General features: G+C 32.3%; 2 protein-coding genes, 1 long non-coding RNA gene and 1 pseudogene across 3 annotated transcripts; 3 read left to right on the top strand and 1 right to left on the bottom strand.

Annotated features, from left to right (window-relative positions):
• Positions 1 to 3,952, top strand: LOC148622055 (alpha-(1,3)-fucosyltransferase 7-like). The gene is made up of 2 exons (XM_088571567.1): positions 1 to 1,800; positions 3,039 to 3,952. Exons 1-2 carry the CDS (start codon positions 667 to 669, stop codon positions 3,105 to 3,107), a joined length of 1,203 nt encoding a protein of 400 aa, XP_088427693.1. The 5' UTR covers positions 1 to 666; the 3' UTR covers positions 3,108 to 3,952.
• A 1,279-nt stretch (positions 3,953 to 5,231) lies between these two features.
• Positions 5,232 to 21,055, top strand: LOC148622054 (uncharacterized). Its single transcript, XR_015920550.1, has 5 exons — positions 5,232 to 6,762; positions 7,872 to 7,940; positions 19,135 to 19,229; positions 20,443 to 20,505; positions 20,869 to 21,055. It is a non-coding gene; the product is annotated as an uncharacterized LOC148622054 (long non-coding RNA).
• LOC148622052 (putative ribosome biogenesis protein RLP24) lies at positions 7,580 to 24,008 on the bottom strand. Its single transcript, XM_088571568.1, has 5 exons — positions 23,848 to 24,008; positions 13,303 to 13,489; positions 11,950 to 12,013; positions 8,394 to 8,476; positions 7,580 to 7,797 (listed from the first exon to the last, which is right to left on the bottom strand). Exons 1-5 carry the CDS (start codon positions 23,926 to 23,928, stop codon positions 7,721 to 7,723), a joined length of 492 nt encoding a protein of 163 aa, XP_088427694.1. The 5' UTR covers positions 23,929 to 24,008; the 3' UTR covers positions 7,580 to 7,720.
• LOC148622053 (uncharacterized) lies at positions 22,334 to 23,336 on the top strand (annotated as a pseudogene).
• Positions 24,009 to 24,211: the final 203 nt, after the last annotated feature.

The following is a 24,211-nucleotide window of genomic DNA, read 5'->3' as shown; positions in this document are numbered from 1 at the left end:
CTTCCCCTTTCCCTTTGATATCCCCTGGCTTGGGTAGAACAAAAGACTTTTCCACGCGAAGTGTATATTGAGCATTGACTACCCGTACGTTAGCTCAAAAGGGTCTATATACCTGTATTGTATATGTGTGTGATCGTTATCATAATCATTATAGATTCGTTAAAGATAAGTACTGAAAATCAATTTGTTCGTATCAACTTATCTCACATCAGCTCAGGAGATTGTGTATAATGCATTATCAAAGTTCAAAGTTAATCAATGGCCCGTTAAGGACACAGTAACAATACAAACGCATAAGATTCGATATGAAGTTACAAATAGTTGTAAGGAACAGGCAAATTGTAGTAATCGGAAACGTAAATTACGATCTGAGATAAATACAACAAAGATAATTCACACAATTTGTGAAGAATCAATGAAGTCAGTGACATGTCTAAAAATCGATTCAGATTGAACTGATAATCACTGTTAGTGGAAATGAATAGACATTTCTCTGCGTAGCCAATATAATTTACTGTAGCAAAAGTATATGGAAAATATCATTGCCAAATTTCTGTAATGAGTCATATTTGAAACGCACACAGCACACAATTTTATACATTTGACACGGGACATTGAACACTAGACATTGAGCTATCTAAGATCTGAGAGAAATGAACCATAAAAATGGTAAAATGCATTGGAAGGGTATATGGTAGGATAATTCAGTATAAAAGAATCTCTTTCGTTGTGTTTGTTTGTATTATGACTATGAATATTGTGTATCTTGATCACGAATACACAGTATTTCCGGCGTTATTGAGTACTCGCCTTTCGCCATCGGAAAATCATTATGTTGACCTGTTTGACCACTTACTTGTAATTAATAAGACACGGAAAATTATATTAGTTTGGACAACTTTCTTTAGAAGTAAGTATTGGGTAAAGCAAATTAGGGAGGCTTTGTTGAAATGTGATAGTTCCTGTGAAGTTACCTCAGACAGACAAAGACTCGCAGACGCGGATACCGTGTTGTTTCACCATGGTGATATTGACAGAAAACATTTACCATACAAATTCCGACATCAGCCATGGGTGTTGTTTACGTTAGAACCCACAACATTGATTGAAGGAAACCAAAACCGCTTTGCGAATCTATTTAACTGGACGATGTCTTATAGAACTTATTCAACTATTTTCAATCCCTACGGTTTCTACACGAACACTTCAGATACCGTCGATTTTGATACTGAATTTGACAACAGGAACAAAAGTATGTTAGCAGTGGTTAGTCGATGCCACGATGATGCAAGACGGTATAAACTTATTCACGAACTCGAGAAATATTTTAAAGTTGACGTGTATGGAGCATGCAGCCCAAATGGGCTGAAATGCAATTATCACCACAAATTTTACTGCTTATCACCTACAGAAACTAAAAAATACAAGTTTAGATTAGCATTTGAGAATAGTAACTGTCGAGATTATATAACAGAAAAATATTGGAGTTCACTTCTTCAAGGTGTTATTCCTATTGTTAACTGGAAAGACCGTCAGAAGTTTGGTAATGTAGTGCCGAATTCTTACATTAATTTGTTCGACTTCAATAATATATCATGTGCAGCAAGCTACATTAAAAAAGTTTCGGAAAATAAAACGTTATACAGCCAATATTTTGAATGGAAGCGGAAATTCAGGCCGGTATCTTCAATGTACAGTGGATTTTGTAGACTATGTGATAAACTCAATAAACCTTTCAGAGCGCAAGTATATAGTGACCTTCAGAAGTGGTTTGTAGATGACACTTGTAGTAAATTCAATGTAAGTCTTTTCTTCTGACAATATCGTGCTAAAGTACAACATAAAAATTTGTATAATACATTTGATTTATACAGGATTATGAAAAAAAAAATTAAATCAGATTTTTGACACAATTCGTCAAAATTCAAAAAAGTTTACCAACACATTTTCAATATCATACGAACTCAATGAAGCATTCATTAGTAACTTTTTCAATTAAAATGACCATATATTTTGTGTAAGTGATCAGGTAAAAGTAATATTCATTTGAATATAAATAAAAACAAAAACCATGTGCTTTTGGTCTATTTTAAGCATGACGTGTTGATCAGTTTTAAATATCAAAAGCCCCTGAATGGATTCAACACTTGTCAAGCTAAATATACCAAAAGCACATTGTTTCTATTTTTGGTTACATGTACCTGAGCACTCCTGTGGTATTATTAGGTTTATAATTTGCAATTAGGGGTAAGGGAAATTTTTTTCATTTTATGATAATTGTTTATTGTAAATGATTTCAGAGTTCGTATGATGTTTTTTTTTTATAATTTGAAAATTTTTATAAATTCTGATGAAAATCTGATTTTTAAAGATTTTTTTCATAATCCTATAGAAATCAAATGGACTATAATCACGAGGCTTCAAGTGTTGCATTGCTCGCCTTGATAAGTAATCAGAAACAGTTACGGGAAGTCTAAAATAATGAAGACTTCAGATCTTCGGTGGATGCTCTTTTTGCAATTTTTGTAATGTTCTTTTCGATAGTTAATATTTTTTTACAAATATACCATTTACTTAGAGGACAAATAAGAAACTGTGTAAAAATGAAAGTATAAATTTGGAAGAAGTCTGTATTACGATAGGGTCAAAAGTTAGATTATATTCAATAGCGCAGATAATTTCAGAATTTCAATACTAAGTATGCCTCCCCAAACTAGCTCTCACTAAGTAACACTTAGTCTTGATATAAAGTTCTACTCTTTTTAAAATTTGTTTGTTTTGTTTTTTTTTCAAATTTTCTGATCGATTTCACAATTTTGAAAGAGAAAATTGATGCAGAGAAGATAATCATATACACTAGATGTATGCATGAAAAGTCCTGCCATTTTGAAGTTGTTGTGTGTTTTTAAAACTTTGGTTCATATGACTAGACCACGGATTATAGTTAATGACAAGAATATTCAGAGTTTTTGCTATGTCGATTAGGTATTAAGTACTCAGAATTACAGAAGATTAACGATTATTTCCTTTTTTCTTAGGTTTTTGATGGAACCTTGAGACACATTGATAGATTCCTGTTCAATATACTAAAAAAACAAGGTGTCTGACCAGAGGTAGACCGTAACAACGTGAATTTGTTGGTATTAATGTAATCTAGTGGTTGTAGCACCATTTAGGGATAACTAAAACTCAAGGCGTTGATTCAAGATGTGTATTGTATTTCCAACCAATCATATCAACAGTAACAATGTATAAATATATACTAGTAACCCTACAAGTAAAATACATATAATCAGTACTAAGAAAGATAACTCTAGCACTCAAATAAGCACATCTGCCAAAATTACATGTATGTCACATAGTCAATAGAAAATAGTGATAGTTTTCTACTTTTTCAATATTATCAAATATAAACTGCATAAAGTATTTGGTTAGCAAAAATAAGCACATCTGTTAGATAATAATGCACATCTTTTGAAAGTTATAAATAAAACATATGCATTGACAAGACAAATAAGCTGTTAAAATGCACATATAAGCAAATCATGCTGAAAACAGTACACTTAGCACAAAAATACATATAAATAACAACATGCAATGCAACCTACCATGTGTATGGTACAAAGGTCTTCTCCTCAGAAAAAAATAGTTACAAATGTGGGATCTACATCATCAGCTCATCAATAAGTACAAGCTGTAACAAAAATAACTATCATAAGTACTGTGTCTATTTCGAGTACTCTCTGATCATTTCAATATTCAACATAAAACTATATACATTTACCTGTTAGAACATATTGTAGTCGAAAGTTAACCGGTTTATATTGAAAAATATGATTTATCTGTTATTTTAATCTTTTGATCTCTAAATTTAGCCTTTTTATGAATTTAAATATATTAAACAACGTTTAAATGTTTTTCATCAATAGAATTAATGATTTTTAAACTGTTATGTGTTTTATTATTTTATACAGCACTATCACCCAGAAATCACACACTCTGGCCATTTATACAAATCTTACATACAACACTCATAAAACTGTGGAATATGGAACTATAGACAAGAACATAAGTAAAGGATAACTAACCTTAAATACAGAAAAGTTGTCCACTAGAAATAAATGCAGAAACCAAAGTAAACTAATAAAGTTGACTAGAAATTAATCAATCACAAATCTGGCTGTTAATAGAAAGAAACCATAGAATTTCCCTCCAAATGTGACACATGACCAAAATGAACCAATAAAAAGACAAACAATCAGAGTTTTCCCAAAATAGAACGATAAAACCTAAGAATATAGGAATAGAGAGCACCTGCTATGAAGATGCACTCAACCATGAAATCAACCTATAGTAAACTAGTAGTGGAATCACTGATGCATTGAATTATCTCTGACCATTCATGACAATGAATGCAATATACATTATAATACATGTATAGCAAGAATGAACACAATTTATATATCTAAGTAAATTTATTTATTTATCGGAAATACAAAGATAAAAATAATAACTGTAATATACAAAATATCCACTCCACCACATTATTATCGTCCTTGACTACCCATTCAGAGAGGCTCTGAAACAGTTTTCATGCGTGACATTGTCACATTACAGTAAATGTGGTGCTGACCACGAACCTTTGTTTCTACTATAATTGTTGAAAACGGCTGTTCTTCAGGACCAGGTTAAGGATGTGTACTGTCACCAAAGAATGATATCGATAAGCTCATATTTACTGTCGACAGTTATTCATATTTTCCAGATAATGTCTTTCCATATTAAAAAAAAATGACTAAAAAAATCGATTGATATCTTTTCTTTTACTACATTGGAGAAAAATCCATTACTTATCTCATCATGAAAATTCACAACCATTTAGACCATGTAAAAGGTTTATATTTATTGAAATACTTATTAAAAATGCATTGTTTACGAATAAACTGTCGATAGTAGAAATAAAGTATATGCGAAACTTTTATGTGACAGGTGAGGTGTTGTCGACCACGTGGACTAAAAATCTCATGCGTTGCTTATATGGGCAGAAACTTGATGTTTATGTTGCATTAAATTTGTCGAATAAGAAGTTTTGTATCTTTTTTTTTCTCATATCCTGCAGTCTTTTTCACAAAAAAATCGTAAATGTAAAATTAGTCGTAAGTTACGTTATAATAGAGTTAAGCGTAGTGACGTCACAACGACTAATTTTACTCTTACGATTTTTTGTGAAAAGGGCTACAGCTTTTTATCTGCGTCACCAACTATGGAAGTAGGTCTAGTAGGCTTTCCATTAAGTCCGAATTAGCATAATGTGTAACTCAAGAAGCAGTCATTCAATTTTATTCAAAGTTAGCATTGTTTATATACATTGAAGATGGAGGAATTTTACATTTTTCCTTACATTTTTAGCATGTTATGCTTATACATTTGTTCAATATGCTGTGGACGGTACCTACAATGAGTCATGATAATCTGTAGCCATGGTAACATAATATAAAATAATTGTTAAAAACAGGTTTTCTAAAATGTCAGGCATTTTAAAAATGACAGAAAAAGTAGTATTATTGTAATAAAAAACAAATAAATAGTGTACTTCTTTCTGCTGGTTTGTTGATTTTAATTCTTTAAGTTCGTGCGAAATTTTGCATTTTTGAGAAACAGCTAGTTGGTGGAGGGAAGATAACCCAATCCGGCGAGGACTTCAATCTTAAAACATGCATTTTACACCTCTACATTCACAAGTATTGCATCTATTTATGTGCGAATGCTCTACTACCCACAATTAATATTTCCACCAAGTTTCACCTTTTATTTTTAAGTTTTACATAATAAGACCATGTCAATTTTGTGTACGGAACAGTGCACCTCACCCCCATCTGTATGGTGCAACCTAAGAGTGAAAGCACCCTCATTTGAGTTTCCCAAGGTTAACACCTGTTAATTTATTTAAAAAATCATAGAATTAGAATTGGTAGAGCTTATCATAAGGATCATTTCAACTATTGAAAGTTTCTTTTAATTTATTATAGTTTTCAAGATATTGACTGAAAACTGCTAAAAAAGAAGTAATTTTTCCCCTTTCAAGGGCAACAACTCTTACAAGGAGTCATCTGAAAACTTTTATTCTTGAAGACTATTTTGTAGTCCTAATAATAAGGATCATTTCAGCTATTGAAAGAATTTGGCTAAACCTGACGGTTTTGGAGATATATGCGAAAAACTACTGTCCGAATGCTATATTCTATTTATAGCAACAGCTGCCATGTTTTTGACGGATCAAATATCCCGACATCAGTTCTATGCAGGATACCCCAAGGAACATTCATACCAAGTTTGGTTGTAGTTGGTTAAGTAGTATCAGAGGAGAAGATTTTTGAAAGAAATAACATTAAAAATAGCAGAAATTGTTGAAAAAGGGCAATAACTCCAACATGGCTTAACAGATTAAAACCTAAATTTGACAAGCAATATATCTCATCATGTTAAACACTTTTACCTGTGTCAGAATTTAGCTAAACCTAATGATTTTTGAGATATATGCAAAAACCTGCTGTCTGACCCGTATGTTCTATTTTTAGTAACAGTGGATATGTTTTTCGATGAATCAAAGATACCCACGTCAGTTCTATGCAGGATACTCCAAGAAACATTCATGACAAGTTTGGTCTCAATTGGTCAAGTAGTGTCAGAGAAGAGTTTTGTATAATTGTTAACAATGACGGACGCCAAGTGATGACAATAGCTCACATGGCCTTTGCCCAGGTGAGCTAAAAAGCATAGGATGTGCACCTGGTCCACACTCCCAGTTTTTAGTGGAGTCTGAGTTGCTCATTTACTTTTGTTACTTTGTATGTATTACTTAGGTTATTTTATGTTCTTTGTTGTGTTTTACATGTCTTGTCTTTGTCCCTGGATTACATTCTTTTGATTTCTACTATAATCTTGGTTCCCTTGATTACTCTTTCAATCCTAGAATACAATTGGTGGAATAGTGGAATACCCATTTTGGGCTCTTAGTTCCTAAACAGTTCAAGTCACAACTGGAAAAATCAATCCCGGCCTTCTTTTTGCAGTGAAGTACCTTTTGATAGAATATCATTGAGTTCTATAAATCTCCTCTCCAGTAACTGTCAGGACTTCAAAGGCCTAAGGACCTAAGAAGGAGAACAATGTGAAGAACTTTACATCCAAAAATGCCAAAGATACATCTTTTAACAAAGCTTGAGAACTGATTTCAGAAAAATTCTGGCATTCTGACTAGGCAGACTTTGTTTGATACCGTTTTCTTACTGTACAGATTGCATTGCATCTCTTTTTCTTACTGTACAGATTGCATTGCATCTCTTTTTCTTACTGTACAGATTGGGTTGCATTTCTTTTTCTTAGTGTACAGATTGGGTTGCATTTCTTTTTCTTACTGTACTGATTGTGTTTTGTTTTCATCTTCCTAGTACCCCAGAAATATACCTTTCCCAAAAACAACTGGTTAAATATTTTTCAACCTTCATTAAAGGAACAATTTGTCACAGATTATTAAGCAACTAAACTTGTGATGTTGAAGAGAAATACAAAACATGCATACCATTTTTTTAAGGTTTAATAATGATAAGATAAATGATGAAAGCATTGTTCACAATACGTGTATCACTTTGACACTGTATCTATTAGGCTAGTTCAGGTTTGTTTAGTCAGGCCGTCTTTTTTCACACTAAGTAATCATTCACAGTTCTTCGTCCATATCAACATCCTCTTCCTTAATGACTTGTACCATCTTCCTCTCCAACTGTTTAGCTTTAGCTTAAGTAAAAGGTTTAATAAAGTCACAACAGAACATGTTCAACAAATTAATTCATTCTATATTTTTATTTTAGATGATGCAAACTGCTGCAGTTAGAAATAAGCAGAAGAAAATTGCATTTAATTACTTGTAATGCATTAAGGTGAAATAGCTAATGGCATGCATTTTAATCATAATTACTGTAAAAACAAAAACAAAACAAAAAACTGCAATGGTGATTTATTTCTAAAGTAGAAACAATTAATATCAAAAGTAAAACTAATGGGTAGGACTTCACCATGCTGCAATATTTCCTCTAAATCTTAATTTTTTTTCACTTTCTAACTGTAGATTAGTATTTGATTTAAATCAACTAGGTTTAACATGATGTTACATGGAATTTCAGTGCTTTCTTTCAAGCTTCTAAATACTTTGTTCAGTCAAATTACACAATGATTGTTGTAACCATCATAAGATTGTTACAATGTATTGTATTATCTGTGTTTGTCATACTTATGTTATTGTAAACAAGCATCAAGCTTGAAGGATACATTATTTGAATTGCAATTTTATTTACAGAATTCCATATTTCTTAAAATCAACACAAAATACTTACCGGCAGGTGCTCTTATCAAATGAATATTAGTTTCTACTTCCTTCACATCAGCTTCCTTTCTCAATTCTTTACCCTTCTTCAATCTACAAGACAATTAATAGTTTTATGACCAAAGCAAGCCCTGCATATGAAGGCATTTGAACTTTCAATAAACTAAGCTAGTGTTTTGCCTTACAAACATAATTTTACAAGGTTAGGGAAGACAGTTTGATTCTGATGAGGGAGCCTGGCAAATTTTGAAGGGTCAGAAAATATATTTTCAACCACATGGTCATTTTTCCCCTTTCACAGGCAATAACTCTTACAAGGAGTCAGGTCTCACTAACCACTTCTGGGTCAAATGGCCACCCCCACCATGTAGTACCAAAAACACACTGAACCTAGAAATATGCATTGTAAATGCATTATTTGTGTTTATTCTGATCATAAGTAGTTAAAATAAAGCTGAAAATGTGTACTTAAAAGTCATATTTGTAATTTACTACAAAAGGGTATGAATATTGTTCACATGTGTGAGTGATTTGCCTCCATGCTGTCAGTTAGCAGAAAAGGTAAAAATGTTGATTTTCAGTATTTTTTATCGAGTAAATTTTGTGAAGAATTTCTACGGTCATCATACCATTAGAATGATCATTTTGAAAGCCTTATTTTCCAAGCTTCGCAATGGTAGGCAACTTCCAGGTGTCATTTGTCTTGGGAGTTCACAGTGAAACATTGAAAATTACTTTTTTAACATGTAAAGTAATGGAACTTTAGAAGTGGTTAGTGAGACCACAAGCTACATTATGGCATATTGCAGAGAAATGCATAATTTGACGAAAATTGCCTTCCCTGGTAATTATTTCTATTTTCACATAATATCAGTATAGTGAAATTGGTAATCTGCCTATAGTTTAAGAGGTCATTGTGCATGAAATTGTAAAAAACAACATAGCAACAAGATTTTTATTAGTAAAACTGACTCATAACTTGACCTCATCCCTAAAATGCCTAATGTCACTGCTTGGGATATTCAAAGTACTCAAATGGTCAAACAGCACAGACTAAAAATCACACAGTGATGAAATAGGCATGATATTAATTGTTGAAATCTTTCCTTTTTTCATAATGATAAATGATATTTATTATTACAACTTCTTGAATTATCATAGATATCAATTTGGTGTGACAATTTAGTTAAAATTGTATTTTTTAGTAATTTAGGGAAAATATCACTGAGGGACATGATATCAAAATGACCATTTCTTTGTAGTCCCATGTCTGATTTTAATAGTTTTTGGTCTTATCAGAGTCACAATACCACAAGTTTTCATAAAATGTGAACACATAAAAACTCATAAAATGTTTTAAAGGTCTCACTGACCACTTCCGGGTCAAATGGCCACCCCCACTATGTAGTACCAAAAACACAATGAACCTAGAAATATGCATTGTAAATGCATTATTTCTGTGTATTCTGATAAAAAGTAGTTAAAATAAAGTTGAGAATGTACTTTAAAATCATTTTTGTAATATTCTACAAAAGTGTTTGAATATTGTTTACATGTGCTAGTAATTTGCCTCCATGCTGTCAGTTAGCAGAAAAGGTAAAAATGTTGATTTTCAGTATTTTTTATTCAAGTAAATTTTGTTTAGAATTTCTACGGTCATCGACCATTAGAATGATTTTGAAAGCCTCCTTTTCCAAGCTTCGCAATGGTATGCAACTTTTATGTGTCATTTGTCACGGGAATTCACAATGAAAATTGAAAATTACTTGTTTAACATGTAAAGTAATGGACACTTTAGAAGTGGTTAGTGAAACCTTATCTGACAACTTTATCCCTGAAGACTTTTGTAGTCCTAGTAATAAGGATCATTCAGCTATTGACAGAATTTGGCTAAACTTAACGGTTTTTGGAGATACATGCGAAAAACTTCTGTCTGACCCCTACACTGTATGTTCTATTTTTAGTAATGGCTACAATGTTTTTTGACGGATCAAAAATCCCTACATCAGTTCTATGCAGGATAAATCAAGGAACATTCATACCAAGTTTGGTTCCAATTGATCAAATAATGTCAGAGGAGAAGATTTTTGAAAAAAATAACATTAAAAATAGCAATAACGTCTAAAAAGGGCAATATCTCCAACATGACACAACAGTTGAAAACCAAAATTTTACACCAGTTCTATACAGGATACCCCAAGAAACATTCATACCAAGTGTTTGGTTTCAATTGGTCAAGTAGTATCAGAGGAGAAGATTTTTGAAAGAAATAACATTAAAAACAGCAAAAATCATTGAAAAAGGGCAATAACTCCAACATGGCTTAACGGATTAAAACCAAAATTTGACCAGAGATAGATCTTATCATGCTGAACAATTTTACCCTGTCAGAATTTAGTTAAACCTAACGGTTTTGGAGATGTATGTGAAAAACTGTCTGACCCCTATGTTCTATTTTTAGTAACAGCAGCAATGTTTTTCGACAAATAAAAAATCCCCACCTTTGGCCAGGTGAGCTAAAAAGTAGATTTATTTACCCCTTATAATTTGAAAACCATACGAGATATTTATATTCTGATTGAAAATTGCAGACAGGAATTTTTATGAGGAATCTATTTTTTTTTCTTCAAAATCAGACCAGAAAGTTAAATATTTTTAAAGCCCAACTTTGACCCCTATAACTTGAAAACTGTCCAATACACATAAAATCTGCTTGATACATTTGTTTACCAGACTAAAATAAGGAACACAATTAAAAAAGATTAAATAAAGTAAAAACAAAAACAAAAAACCCAAACATTCTAGATGGGTATTAATAAAACACCTATTTTTATCCTTTTTGGTCCCTTTTTCTAAAATGGTATGGGCCACGAAGTCCAAATTATGTAGCGACCTTCCTTAAGAGATCATTAAAATTTTATCAAAATTTAAGAACAATTGTCAACCACAACTAGTGGTTATTAAAATAACATCAAAATTTCGGAACATTTTGGTCAATCAAACTAAAGTCATCATAGTTTCTCCTGACAATGACAGCTTCATTATATTATATGACCACAATTTTTGCAGTTGTATAAAAATGAACAATTTAGTTAAACAGATATAGATACTGTAAATGACTCCTGTTGAGTTTTTCTTTGTTTATGAACTGCATATTTTAATTTAAATTTAAAGGCAGGCCTGTCTGTCATCAATTCCAGTTGTCTTGACATACATTGTTAGCCTCACATGTAATACTTGGTATAATTTCACTCAAGGGTGATTTGTATATTTGAAAAGACCATTTCTTGATACATGTATCTGCACCACTGGATGTGTTTAGCTTTTAGGAATGTTTGAAAAGTGAAATATTTGACAGTTATCTGCCCTTGAAATGTTTACTTTAAAATATTTCAATGAAATGATAACTATTATCAAAATGATATTGAAAATCATGGGTTTTTTCACCCATTCTGATGGCACCAATAGTCAAATCACAATTTCAAAATGGTGTTTTTTTTTCATATCATCCTTCACCCACCGCATGATTCTTACAGAGGCTGACCCTCAATTACTATAACTTATACCTGTTAATAATGTATTGGTTCTGTCTTTTTATTCTAATTTCTTCTATTCTCTTCATTGCTTTTACTGAAATACAAATGTTTAGATTTTTATAAACTATTTAATTATATGCTAAAATGAACAAGTCCTTATTTGTAATATCTGCACTGAGCAAGATATTGATGGCCTCATTTTTCTGTTAGAAAATTTCTCTTCTGTAAAAGCTGTCATGTCTATCCATAAAGGTATATTGATACTAAGTGAAGAGATGATCAAGAGATGCGTGATCAGCACATCACACACATTGTTGTACCTGTTCCCTTTAGATAAGATACTTATAATATATTAATTATTAACTTTTGCCCAACACGACCTCCAACACTTTGCATCAATCCAAATTTATAGAGAAGTCAAACACAACAGACAGTTGTTAAATCACTCCATTTTTATGAAAGTCCCATGACTCAAAAATGTTAAAATTTGGAACTCATAATATTACTATCCATTAAAATAGTAAAGTTCTTCAATGTTTTATAGAAATTGTGAGGAGTATTTTTAGTAATAGTCCAAAATGCACCATTTTTCACATGAATGAATTCCCATCACTCAAAAACCTGCACAAATAATAGAAATGGAAAGGGAGCTTACAAATATAGAATTACAATGTAAATAAGGGACTAATATCCCCTGTTTAACATTTTATGAAAGAGTACATGTGCATGTATTTTGAGTGAAATTTGCACATGTGTTTCTGTATGTCCATAAACTTAAGTTATATACAACATGCATACCTAACTCTCTTTTCTGTCCATATCCTGGTTGATTGATTGTTGGTGTTAAATGCCCAAGCAGCAATATTTAAGTTCTATCCAGGCTATGAACATGAAATGGGTGATAAAATGAAGATGAAATGATGATGAAATTAAAGATGGGATAGGACACAAGAATACTAAGGTCGACAAACTTTGGTTGCCACTAGAAATAGGGAGAGGGGGTAGGGTCGGCCAATTTAGCCTGATGTAACAGATCATACTCCAATTGAATATCACAACAGAGTTCTTCAACATGCAAAAAATGTGGTATCTTTTTCACTTGTACCACTATGTTTTGCTGTTAAGTTTTACATATTATGGCCAGAAGACCCCAGCATGTAGCATGCCAGAGTTATCCCATTCTACCACCTGGGGCACACAACCAAGTTGCTCTGAGGGCAGAGCACCCTTGCCCCAGTCAGGATTCTGAGCACTATTTAGTCACCTTTTACAACAAGCTTAGTGCTGCTATGGGCCTACTTTTTTTACATCTAGACAAGCACGGAGCCTTAACTTTGTATATGCAAGTGGTATTTTATTATAAACATGCCTGTAAGTACTTACTTGAAGTCTGCCATAACTCTCTATCATATTTTACAGGAACATTTCTTCTTTTTTCAAATTCGAATGATGGATCAACTGATAATTCCTTGCCAGCAGCTTTACGGAAAGCTTTAGTCCATCTTGTTTTCCTTGGATTACGCTTCTTCTTGAAAGCCTTGTGGCATTTTGACCTGCAGAACCGGAATATCTGAAAATAGAGCATTTCACATTAGTTTTTGTGAAATAAATCTGTAGCATTTCAGTGCAAAATTTTAAAAAGTTACTGTATAAAATGTGTTGCTATCCTGATCAATTCTTTCAACTTTGAACAAGAAAAGCTGATAGTAAACCCATATTTTAGAGCTTCATACAACATTTAATGACAGGATTTTAATCTCCTGTGCGTTTTTAAACAATACTTTGTGCTGTTTTGAGGTAAAAAATACATTATATGTTTACCAACTGTACATGTAAATGGTAGAGAAAGCAAACAAGAGGCTCCCAGGAGACTGAATTGCTCATCGCATTGAATTTTGCCTTTCAAGGGCAATAACTCTAACAAAGAGTTGTCCAACAATTTTGACTCCATGAAGACTTTGGTAGGACTTTTCATAAGGATAATTTCAGCAACTGAGAGTTTCTTTCAGTGTATCATAGTTTTCAAGTTATTGGCTGAAAACTGTAAAAAAAAAAGATGTCATTTTTCCTCTTTTAAGGTCAGTAACTCTTAAAAGGAGTCGTCAGACAATTTTAATATCTTAAGACTTTTGTAGTCCTGATAATAAGGATCATTTCAGTTATCATTTGGCTAAACCTAAAGGTACAGTATTGGAGATATACTGGTAATATGTGAAAAAAACTACTGTCTGACCCCTACGTTCTATTTTTAGTAACGGCAATCATGGCTTTTTGATGGATCAAAAATCCCCAAATCAGTCCTATGCAGGATACATGTACCCCTAGGAACATTCATACAAAGTTTGGTTCCAGTTGGTCAAGTAGTGTCAGAGGAGATTTTTGAAAAAAATATTAAAAACAGCAAAAAAAAAGGGCAACAACTCCAACATGGCTTAATGGATTAAAATGAAAATTTGACCACAGATCGATCTCATTATGCTGAACACTTTTGTTCATGTCAGAATTTGACTAAACCTAATGGTATTCTAGATATACATGCAAAAAACTGCTGTTAGTGTCTGCCCCTATGTTCTATTTTTAGTAATGACAGCCATGGCTTTTTGATGGATAAAAAATCCCAACATCAGTCCTAAGCAGGATACCCCAAGGAACATTCATACCAAGTTTGGTTCCAATTGGTCAAGAGGTGTCAGAGGAGAACAGTTTTGAAAATGTGTTAACGGTGACGACTTTGGACACCAAGTGATGGCAATATCTCACATGGGCTTCAGCCAGGTGAGCTAAAAATGGATTTTTGTCAATGAAGCCACGGCAATGGCTGAAATTGATCTAGGCATCATGCAAAATCTTACTTTGTTAAGTGGATATCATACTTTACAGAAGCACTCACAAGCATCTGCGATCAAGTTTCTAGGCACTGACCACAGTCAATGGAAAGGATTAAAAATAACCATTAAATACATAGTTTGTCAAAACCAGCATGCAAGAGAAATTTCACACTTTTCATTTCATTAAGATGTCCGTATATGGTTCGCACTATTTTACAACTTGTTTCCTCAGCCTGTTTGATCACATGGTGACAGTCAAACAGTTGCCCACCATCCTATGCGTATTAATTTCTCACGTGACCTTAGGACAAAAGTAATCTCATTGGTTCCATGAAAGTCAATATCATAAAGAAATTTGTGGAATATGACCAGGTTGTCAGGTTAAGGAGAAAGGTTAATGAAACTTGAGGGGACGCCATTCAGGAAACAGATTTACTATTTTTTTAAAGATGGGTAACTTCACATGTAGACATCATTCTTTCTTCATATGTAAGTTTCGAAAAAGTTTTGATTATCGTAAGTTTTTTCTACACATGTGGCCACCATTAATTAGACTAAGTACCTATGCATCACCCTTCACCAGATGAGCATCATTTTGATACTTTTTTTTTTAATTTGCCTGATTATTTCAAGGTGTAAATCTTTAACAGCCTTAAACAAAGGTTCTTATGCAGAAACGTAACATTATTTCTGCAAAAATGTAATGCTAAATTGTGGAAATATAATGCAGCATACATGAATATAACAGGTTTTGTTTTATGATATACCATTTAAATAATTGTCTACTTTTGCCAACAAAAAAAATGTCTTCTTTACTAGATGGTACAGTTATTTTTGATACTTTTGGACAAATGTGCCATTTCTTTATTTCAAATACCTTTTAAGAGAACATCAACTTAAAATTATATGCAATACTGTGAAGTACATGTATTATTTCAGTCATTCTATATTTTAAATCAGATTTTATTTATAAAATATTGTAGTTATGGAAAACTTTTAAAATTATAATTGTAGTCTTCTTTGCACTTAGTTACCTTATTATAAATAGGTAAGAAACTAGCTTTTTTCTGATGCTTTTTTTTTTTATGTTTTTTTTATGATTATAGTCATGTTACTAACTTTAAAAGAAGGTTTGAACAACATCATAAGTATAGATATTGTATGTCATACATATGTACCATCAAACATGCTGCACAAAACTTTTGTTCACATATTGTTACTTGTAAACAGTATCAAAGTCATTGTAACAAGCTCAGTTTCAATAATAATATTCCTATCATTATTTGTTATCTTAACAAATAAACACGTAACAATTAACAACACCCGTTGAAAAATGTGTAAATTCTTGTCATAGTTAGTTGTTAAAGATTTTATACACCAAAAGTCTTCAGTTTATGTTCATTTGGAATGCTTCACACCAATGCAGTTAATTAGAATGGGACTGGCTAATTCTCTGATTTTGCCATCAAGTATATATATGGAATCCAAAAGTACTGAAAGATACAAGTAATGTCAATATCCTTTTGAGTCCACCAGGACTATTCCTTATTGGGATTCTGTTAGTAACTGTATTTAGTACTGTAGAGGTGACATAATCCAGCCTTTGGGTAATCAGATAGAACTCAGAATATGTCCTACTACTGGTTGGGCTGCTGTGTTGATGCTCTTGCCTGATTGTATGGTCATTTAATTCAAATTGATGGTAATTAGGCATCAAAAAGGCAAATTTATGTGCTTTGTCTGGATTCAACAATTGATTAGGTTACAAAAGCATACAATGCAATTATATGACTTTGGGAGAACCATAATTTTAAAGCCTTTTAGACATACATGTAAAATATTTGGTTCAATCCTATGATGAGTAGAAGCAAATGGTTTGTATTGAAATTGGTGAAATAGAAAAAAAAACATGGGAGATTGATTTAACATGTATATTTTTAAATTTGTGTCATCAAATCTATGTGTCTGAAAAGTTTAGAAAGTTGTGGGTAATTTTTCTTCCATTAGTTTTGTTTTGTTTAGGTGTCAGTTCAGTTTATAGACCATCTTTTGTAAGAAGCTTTGTCAAACAGAGTAAAAATTCAATAAGAAATCTGTGAGCGATGGCTCACTAGTGATACCCCCGCTTTCAACCACGATATATGGAAAATAAAGTCCTTGGTTTACAAAACGGGTTAAAATTTCAAGGCACTGTGATGAGTAGTTGCTGAGAAAAGCACGAAAAAATGTCAACTTTCAAAATATAAAATAAAAAATGAAGTCCTCGATTAACATGAAGTTGTCGATTTTTCCAATATATGACATACATATGACAATATATCCTACCAAATGAAATGTAAACTAAACTAAGAAGGCTTTCATTGACTCAGTACTTCAGTACTTTGATTTAAGCCAGAGATCTGTTGGGATTAAACCTTGAAAAGTTTCAAACTGCACCCTCATTCCCCTTCAATTGACATTAAAGGTAAGAAGGAAAGATGTGCTCAACGTATTTTAATATGGTAAAAATGCATTTGAATGTTAATAAAAGTTTTCTAATTTTTTTTTTTGAATTATAACTTCAGAATTTCAATTATGTTTGGAGGAGTCCACCATAAAAAGGGGCTTACAAACTCCAATCTGTAATAGTGCATGCACATGTTTTTCAACAGTAAAAGGCCCTTTAATACGATAGTTGTATTCTCATTCCTATATTACTACAGTAAAACTGATAGTTTGCAAAATATTTCCTGAAAGTGTCCATTCAAATGTTGTTCTGCCTAAAAAACCCCTATGAAGAATTTCGAAAGTTGGTCAATGGGGAATTTCAAAAGTTGGCATCCTGTCCGGGTGTCAAAAGAATAGGTTCACAGCAGCGCTGAGCTTGTCATAAAAGGTGATTAAATAGTGCTCAGAACCCTGGTATAGTGTGCTCTGCCCACAATAAAAGAAATCTTTAAAGACATTTGGCAGTTTATAGGAACCATAATGTTTACCTATGCTGGACAATTCAACCCAAAGACATTTCGGACCACGACAACCTATAATTCCTTACAAATGGTGGACATTTCAGCCCATAGATATTTCAGACCATGACAATAACATATAAACAGCAATGCAGGATAATGCATTAGGACAATTAAGCCATAAAAATTTATATCATTACAACATTTACTATACTGGAAGGTTGTAAGAATACGTCTTTCAATATCATAGCTGACAAAAATTAGAAGGTATCAGCCAAGTGTTAAAATAATTTAAAAAACACATTTTCCAATGCAACAAAATCAGTCGGCCATGACTGTGAAAAATCAAGGTGGTGACAAAAGGAATGATTTCATTTTTCCAATAAATTACTCCATAAAAAGAGCACCACATCTCCAAAGAATGATATTTTGTGTTTGTTATATAAATACACTTGAATATATAATCTGTGTACTTTGAGCAACCATTTTCATCTACTTTCTAGGTTTTAAGGATTTTTCAGTAAAATAGTCTGAATGTCCTCTGACCGTGCAAACCTTTTTTATTTGGATATTGAAGGTTGCAGGGTCAGTGGAAATTAGGACTAAAAATCAGTAAAATTGATACTTTTTTCCATTGATCAGAATGGGGTAACTAGAATTGTAAAAAGTGTTACTTTGAGCTAGAATATCTTTTTGCATATCAACAGATTAAAGAGGTATATGTCTTTTCATTTCTTACAGAAAAAAAAGAAAAAGAATGTACTTACCTTGTAAGATTTTCTAGGGTATTTTCCCAAAAAGAACACCTGATAGAGCATTTTTTTCTCAAGATGGAATATTTGTGGTTTGCAACATTCAAGAAATGCATATGAGCAGGAAAACATGTGCAATCGAGTATTTTGTTTTATATTTAGCAGCATTATCAAATAATGCAACATAAAAGCAATACAGGAGAAGAAATGATTTAGTGTCTGGTCATAATTGCATCCTGTTAGATGAATAATAGGGCTGACAAAAATAATGAAAGGGTTTAGGTTTGAATTCATACACTACGTTTCTCTGAGAGCATTCCAGATTTCACCTTCCTCATATCATGTACAAGTGTACAAAAAATGTACGTCAGTCATCAGATTTGAATCCAGGTTGTTTCGCCACAAAACCTGTTTACCAACAGAATCGTTTTGCCTATTTTCATGTTTGCCAAGGGTAGTTTCGCCTATATACAATTGTGCTTCATGTACTTTAAAATTAGTAAATAAAAGCCTAGAAACCACCCTTTTTAATGCCACTGTAACCCTCTCTTTTCAAAATCTCTGGGTCTGCAACATATGATAAATGTAATGTTTGTCCAGCTGTCCCTGGATTAAAAGACTCTTCTGACAAATATATGTACATGTACATAGTCAATTTGAATAAACAATATGTATACTTTTATTTTTTAGGTTGTTCTATGGAAAAAGTGACAGATCCATACAAATACAAAATAAACAGCTAAGCTAAGAACGCAAGATACGCCCGTCCATAAGAATAGCTGATGGTATAAATTTTAGAAAACAATAACCTGATTTCTGATTACCAAAAAATTAGTCTGTACATATATAGTGAGCAAAGTTTTTTCTTCATTTATTCAAAAAGTATAAATGATCTTACAACTGTTTGACATGATGAAAGTATACAATAGCATCTAAAAGGGATTCTTTGTTTTTGAACTAGATAAAACTATAATAAACTACAGAATTGAAAACTGGACAAATAATTCATTATGTAATAATATTAATATGAGGTAACACCTTCAGTTAGTAGTACAATTCCTTCTACTTCTACTGTAAGGAAGTCCATATTGCCTTGTGGTCAGAATAATAAGTTTCTAGGGTACCACTCTAATAATTGTCAGTACTTGTATTCATAAAAATCAAATCTATTGTAGAATTGAAGTCGTTGGTTGGTCCCAATATAATACAGCTTTTCAAAACTAAGTAAGCAGCAATCATATGTCGTGGTAATTACATCAGATTTGACAACAATATAGATTTTTAAGTGAATAAAGTTCCATAACTCTGGAACGACAAATAAAAAATTCTTCAAAATCGAAAGGGAGCTTTCTTTCGTTAATATTAATATTGTGCTAAAATTTCATTTGAATCCGTAAAAGCGATTTTGAGTTATTGCGCGGCATGTGGACGGACGGACAACGGTATACCATAATACGTCCCGTCTATATAGACGGGCGTATAAAAATTATTACCAAGACCGGTAGATGGATAGAGATTAAGATGTAGATCTTATTTTAGGTATTATACATCTTATAGTTACAGAGTGTAAGTTAAATTGACATGTACATGTATATGGAAACAGGGTAAGAAACTCACTCAAATTCTAGCCAGTCCTGAATACAATTTTTCAATAAATTTACTATATGGTTATATAAATTTTTGGTAAAATTGGCCAGTCCTGCCCAAAAATAGCCAGTCACGGGCTGGCGGGCAGGCTACTATTTCTAACTCTGATGGAAATTACTTTTTGAGTAAATAATACAGAAGTGTCAGATAATATTCACTATATAATTAAATTAATTGATGATAATCAGATGACATTTAATAGATCGAAGTAAGTCCCTTGCCTAATTGATTTTTACCAATTTTTTATTGATTTTTTTTCATATGTAATAGTGATTTTGAATTATACCTTATTTTCTTAATCATATTTTTTGCAGTTCTTTGGAGTGTTAATGTTAATTATTAATTTTGTAGGGGCTCCATATTCATCTACAGAGCTGCATCATTACTGAAATCAGCTTAGAAAATCTGGTTTAGGTAATGTGTTTATTTTTCACATATATACACATGTACATGTACATTATCATTTCAGCAAACTTTTTTTAACTTGAAAAAATCTGTTTTTAAAACATTGTAGTAGTTGCTTTAATTGGTTAATTTAATTTTTATTATATAATCCTAACACATTGAATTAGATCCAAATGGCCTTCCATATTCACTAAAGTGAAAGTAGCTATAAATAGAATTGAAAGTAGTCCCAATATAAATGGCTCCCATTTAAATTCATTTTGAGTAATTTACTTGTTACAATTAAGTATAGTTTCAAGATTTAGAATCCCTTAAAAAGGGTAACTTGCACTAGATACATGTTTGATAAATATTTTTGTTTACTTGTTGAAGGTAAATATGGACTTACAAAAGATGTATATTTAATGGCAGCCTGGCACATTTATATGCAAGATTCAAGGATTACAGTAATGAAAAAATGTTTTTAAATGGCTTAGAAAGCTTGTGCTAAATGAGAGGAACATTTTGGTATATGATTTGATGTTATTATGGCATACACTAATAAAATATTGAACATTCAGTTTTTGGTTTGTTTTCCTTTAGCGGAACCTTAAGTGAACTTCAGTCATGTAAGTTTAATCTCCAGGAGCACTTAATACATGTATGTGTAAAAAAATGAAAACCCTTTTTTTTCTTTTGTGGATATTTAAGTGTTACTCAACATGTGGCACATGCTGGTCATAGATCAAGAATGATAAATCAATTAATTGCAAGTAGGAGTGTTTTTGTTGTTTATTTAAGTAATTACCAAGTTAAAGTAAAAAATTTTGTTTTGTTTAATTTGTTCATTCACTTGCTCTTTTTTTTAAATTTAATTCAATATTAAATTTTTGTATTTTGATTTTTTATCAGCAACTGTCACTTATAATATAATCAATAACAATGGTGTATTGCCAGGCAATGTCTTGGTGCAGGTCTTCTGCTGTGACTGCAACTGCTTCCAGCTCTGCTTCAAGTCGTAGCCTTGGTATGAGTTTGTAGACCAACACCATCTACTGCAGATTTCTTGTTGATTCTGTGATGCCAAACTAAATAAAAAAATATGATGTAATATGAATGAAATAAATTACGAGAATATGGTAAAATAAATATAATTTATAGTGATATAATATGAACACAGAAGTATAGTTTTCACTTTTTACAAAGAATATATAATTACCTGATTTAATAATTATCAAATAAAATAAGAGTAACAGAATTACACTGTACATACCCTCACCATCATTTCTGGTCCTTATCTGCTGTTGGAACACACACCAAGATAGTACCAGCATGGTTGTCACTTGAGTTGAACCACTGTTTTGTCATGTAGTTATCATTCTTCGTAGGTTGTCTGAGTTGACATAGTCTTTAAGGTTGTTGAATGTGTTTAGTTATTTGATATTTTTTCAGAAATACTTTCCTTTCCTTAACCATTTTCTTTATGCATAAGCATGGATAAGAGAAAAAATGGCATTGAAATTCATACATTTTAATGAAAACCATAATCAACCCACTTGTTTTTTTTCCCTTTTATAATAAATTTCGAAATGAATTTACTTTAGCGGTCCCCATAAAATGTATGGGAAAATATGGTACATTCCTGTATATAGGGGAAGGGCGCACCAAAAAAGAAAAAAATGAAAAAGAAGCCATTTGGAGCAATTATAACCCTAAATTCTGAATCCTTGGGTCAAATTGTATTTAAAAAATGTATTAAATAAACATTTTTTAAACATGTAAATCTGTGATATCTAAGCTTAGGTAAGTGTTTTACTCCTTGATATTTCCCCTTTTTCATCGATAAGGTAGGCGTATCATGGAACAAGGTTTGACCCTCAAACATCACTTACGGTTCCAAAAATATCCGTTGAATGTAAATAAAACCATGTTGGAAACAGCTGATTATGCCACTGAAGTTGAAGGATTTGTCGAAAAAAGTGAGTCAATAGAAAATCTAGTTCATTGGTTAATAGGAGTAGGATTGTTGCTGAATCTGAGCCATTGCATTTGTAATTCTGTAAGGGTGGACATTTTGGGTTAAGAAAAGACATTTCATACAGCCGAGATAACTACATTTGGAGGTATTCAAATAAGAAGTGTAACAAGAAAATATCTATACGTCAAGGATCTTGGTTCGAAAATCACAACTTGACACTGGAACAAATTGTTTACCTAACTCACATGTATTTCTGAGTTTACAAGTGTAATCAAGAATTGGTGATTCACAAAATTGAAATTTGCCAACGTACAATTGTTGATTGGTATAATTACATCCAAGAAATCTGCATTAAAATATTAGAAAGAAGAAGTGACGACCTTGTTGGTGGTCCAGGAAAGATAGTGGAAATAGACAAACGCAAATTTGGAAAATGTAAGTACCACAGAGGAAGAAAAGTTGATGGTGTATGGGTATTCAATGGCTTATAATTCTCTTGATAAAGAGGATTTCAACATCTGACTGTAAATCACTCTATAAATTTTGTTGATCCTGAATCTGGTGCTCATACAAATACCATTAAATCTACTTGGCTTGCCTTGAAAAAATCCTTACCAACCTACAGTACTCAAAAAACCCTCTACGATAGCTATTTTTCGCAGTACTGTGTTAGAAAACTATATTTGTCAGACTCGGAAGACCCATTTCTAAAATTTCTAGAACTTGTAAAAAACGTCTTCAACCCTGAAAACATTAAACCAGAATTAATTATCGACTCCCTTATCCCTAGGAAAAAGAAAAACAGACCCTGCTATTAAAAAAAACAAGGATTCCACTTGCCGATATAACTGACAAGACTAACAGCCTTGATGATTTCCAGTAAAAATGAAGGTAAGTCAACATTTTTTACTTTACAGTCCACGGGTTCTCAAGCCTCAAACACCAGTGCCGAAGCCTTGTCTCGATTCATATTAAACTGATTTTATCAAATGACGAAAAATTCAAAGCATACACAAAGAAGAAATTGCAAATGGCGGCGTCATTGATGTCTTGCATAGCAACCACCCGTAAGTTCGTCTCACATGTGCGTTCATTGTTGTTATTCTAAACTCCGGGGACAGGCAAAGTAAGTTCTTCCCTATAAGGCTGTATTTCATATACCCCATACACAGAAATTTCATTTTTTGACACATATTTCATTTCGACGCGAAACAAATCACTTTAGTAAGCGAAACAATCGAGGCGAACGGGAATGTATGCGAAACAGCTCGGCACCGTCACTGGCGTCAGATTTAAAATTAAATTTACTTCATTTCTGGCAATGGGCTTTGCCCACCTAATCCCTTCTGCACTTAAAACAGTTAAACTTGTGATATTATTTCTCTTTTCATTACCTTACAATCGTTACGAACGAATTGTATACCATGACCAGGATATACTGTTGAAGAACAAAAATAACATTTTTCTAGACGCATTGTGTATTTGTTGTTATATCATGCTTTCACCGGAAAAGGAAACTTTATCATCGGTGAGAATCACCATTTGATTTTTGATTGGCCATTTTGTTCTTAATAACCAAAATTTAAAAAATAACAGGAAATCATAACAACGTACCAATCATAACCAACATCGGCGGATGTTATACTGACAAATAGAGCAAACTTATGAATACTTTAATTTTCAACTGTGGTCTCAGTGATGTGCACAACATAATCAGTATACAAATAAAGGGACATTTAACATCAATAAATAAATAGT

The sequence above is a fragment of the Perna viridis genome, chromosome 3 (assembly GCF_037379345.1).
Source record: "Perna viridis isolate PV_CMFRI_1.1 ecotype Kerala chromosome 3, ASM3737934v1, whole genome shotgun sequence".
Taxonomy (NCBI): domain Eukaryota; kingdom Metazoa; phylum Mollusca; class Bivalvia; order Mytilida; family Mytilidae; genus Perna; species Perna viridis.
The sequence above is the reverse complement of the archived record's forward strand: the minus strand, read 5'-3'. Positions and strand labels throughout refer to the sequence as shown.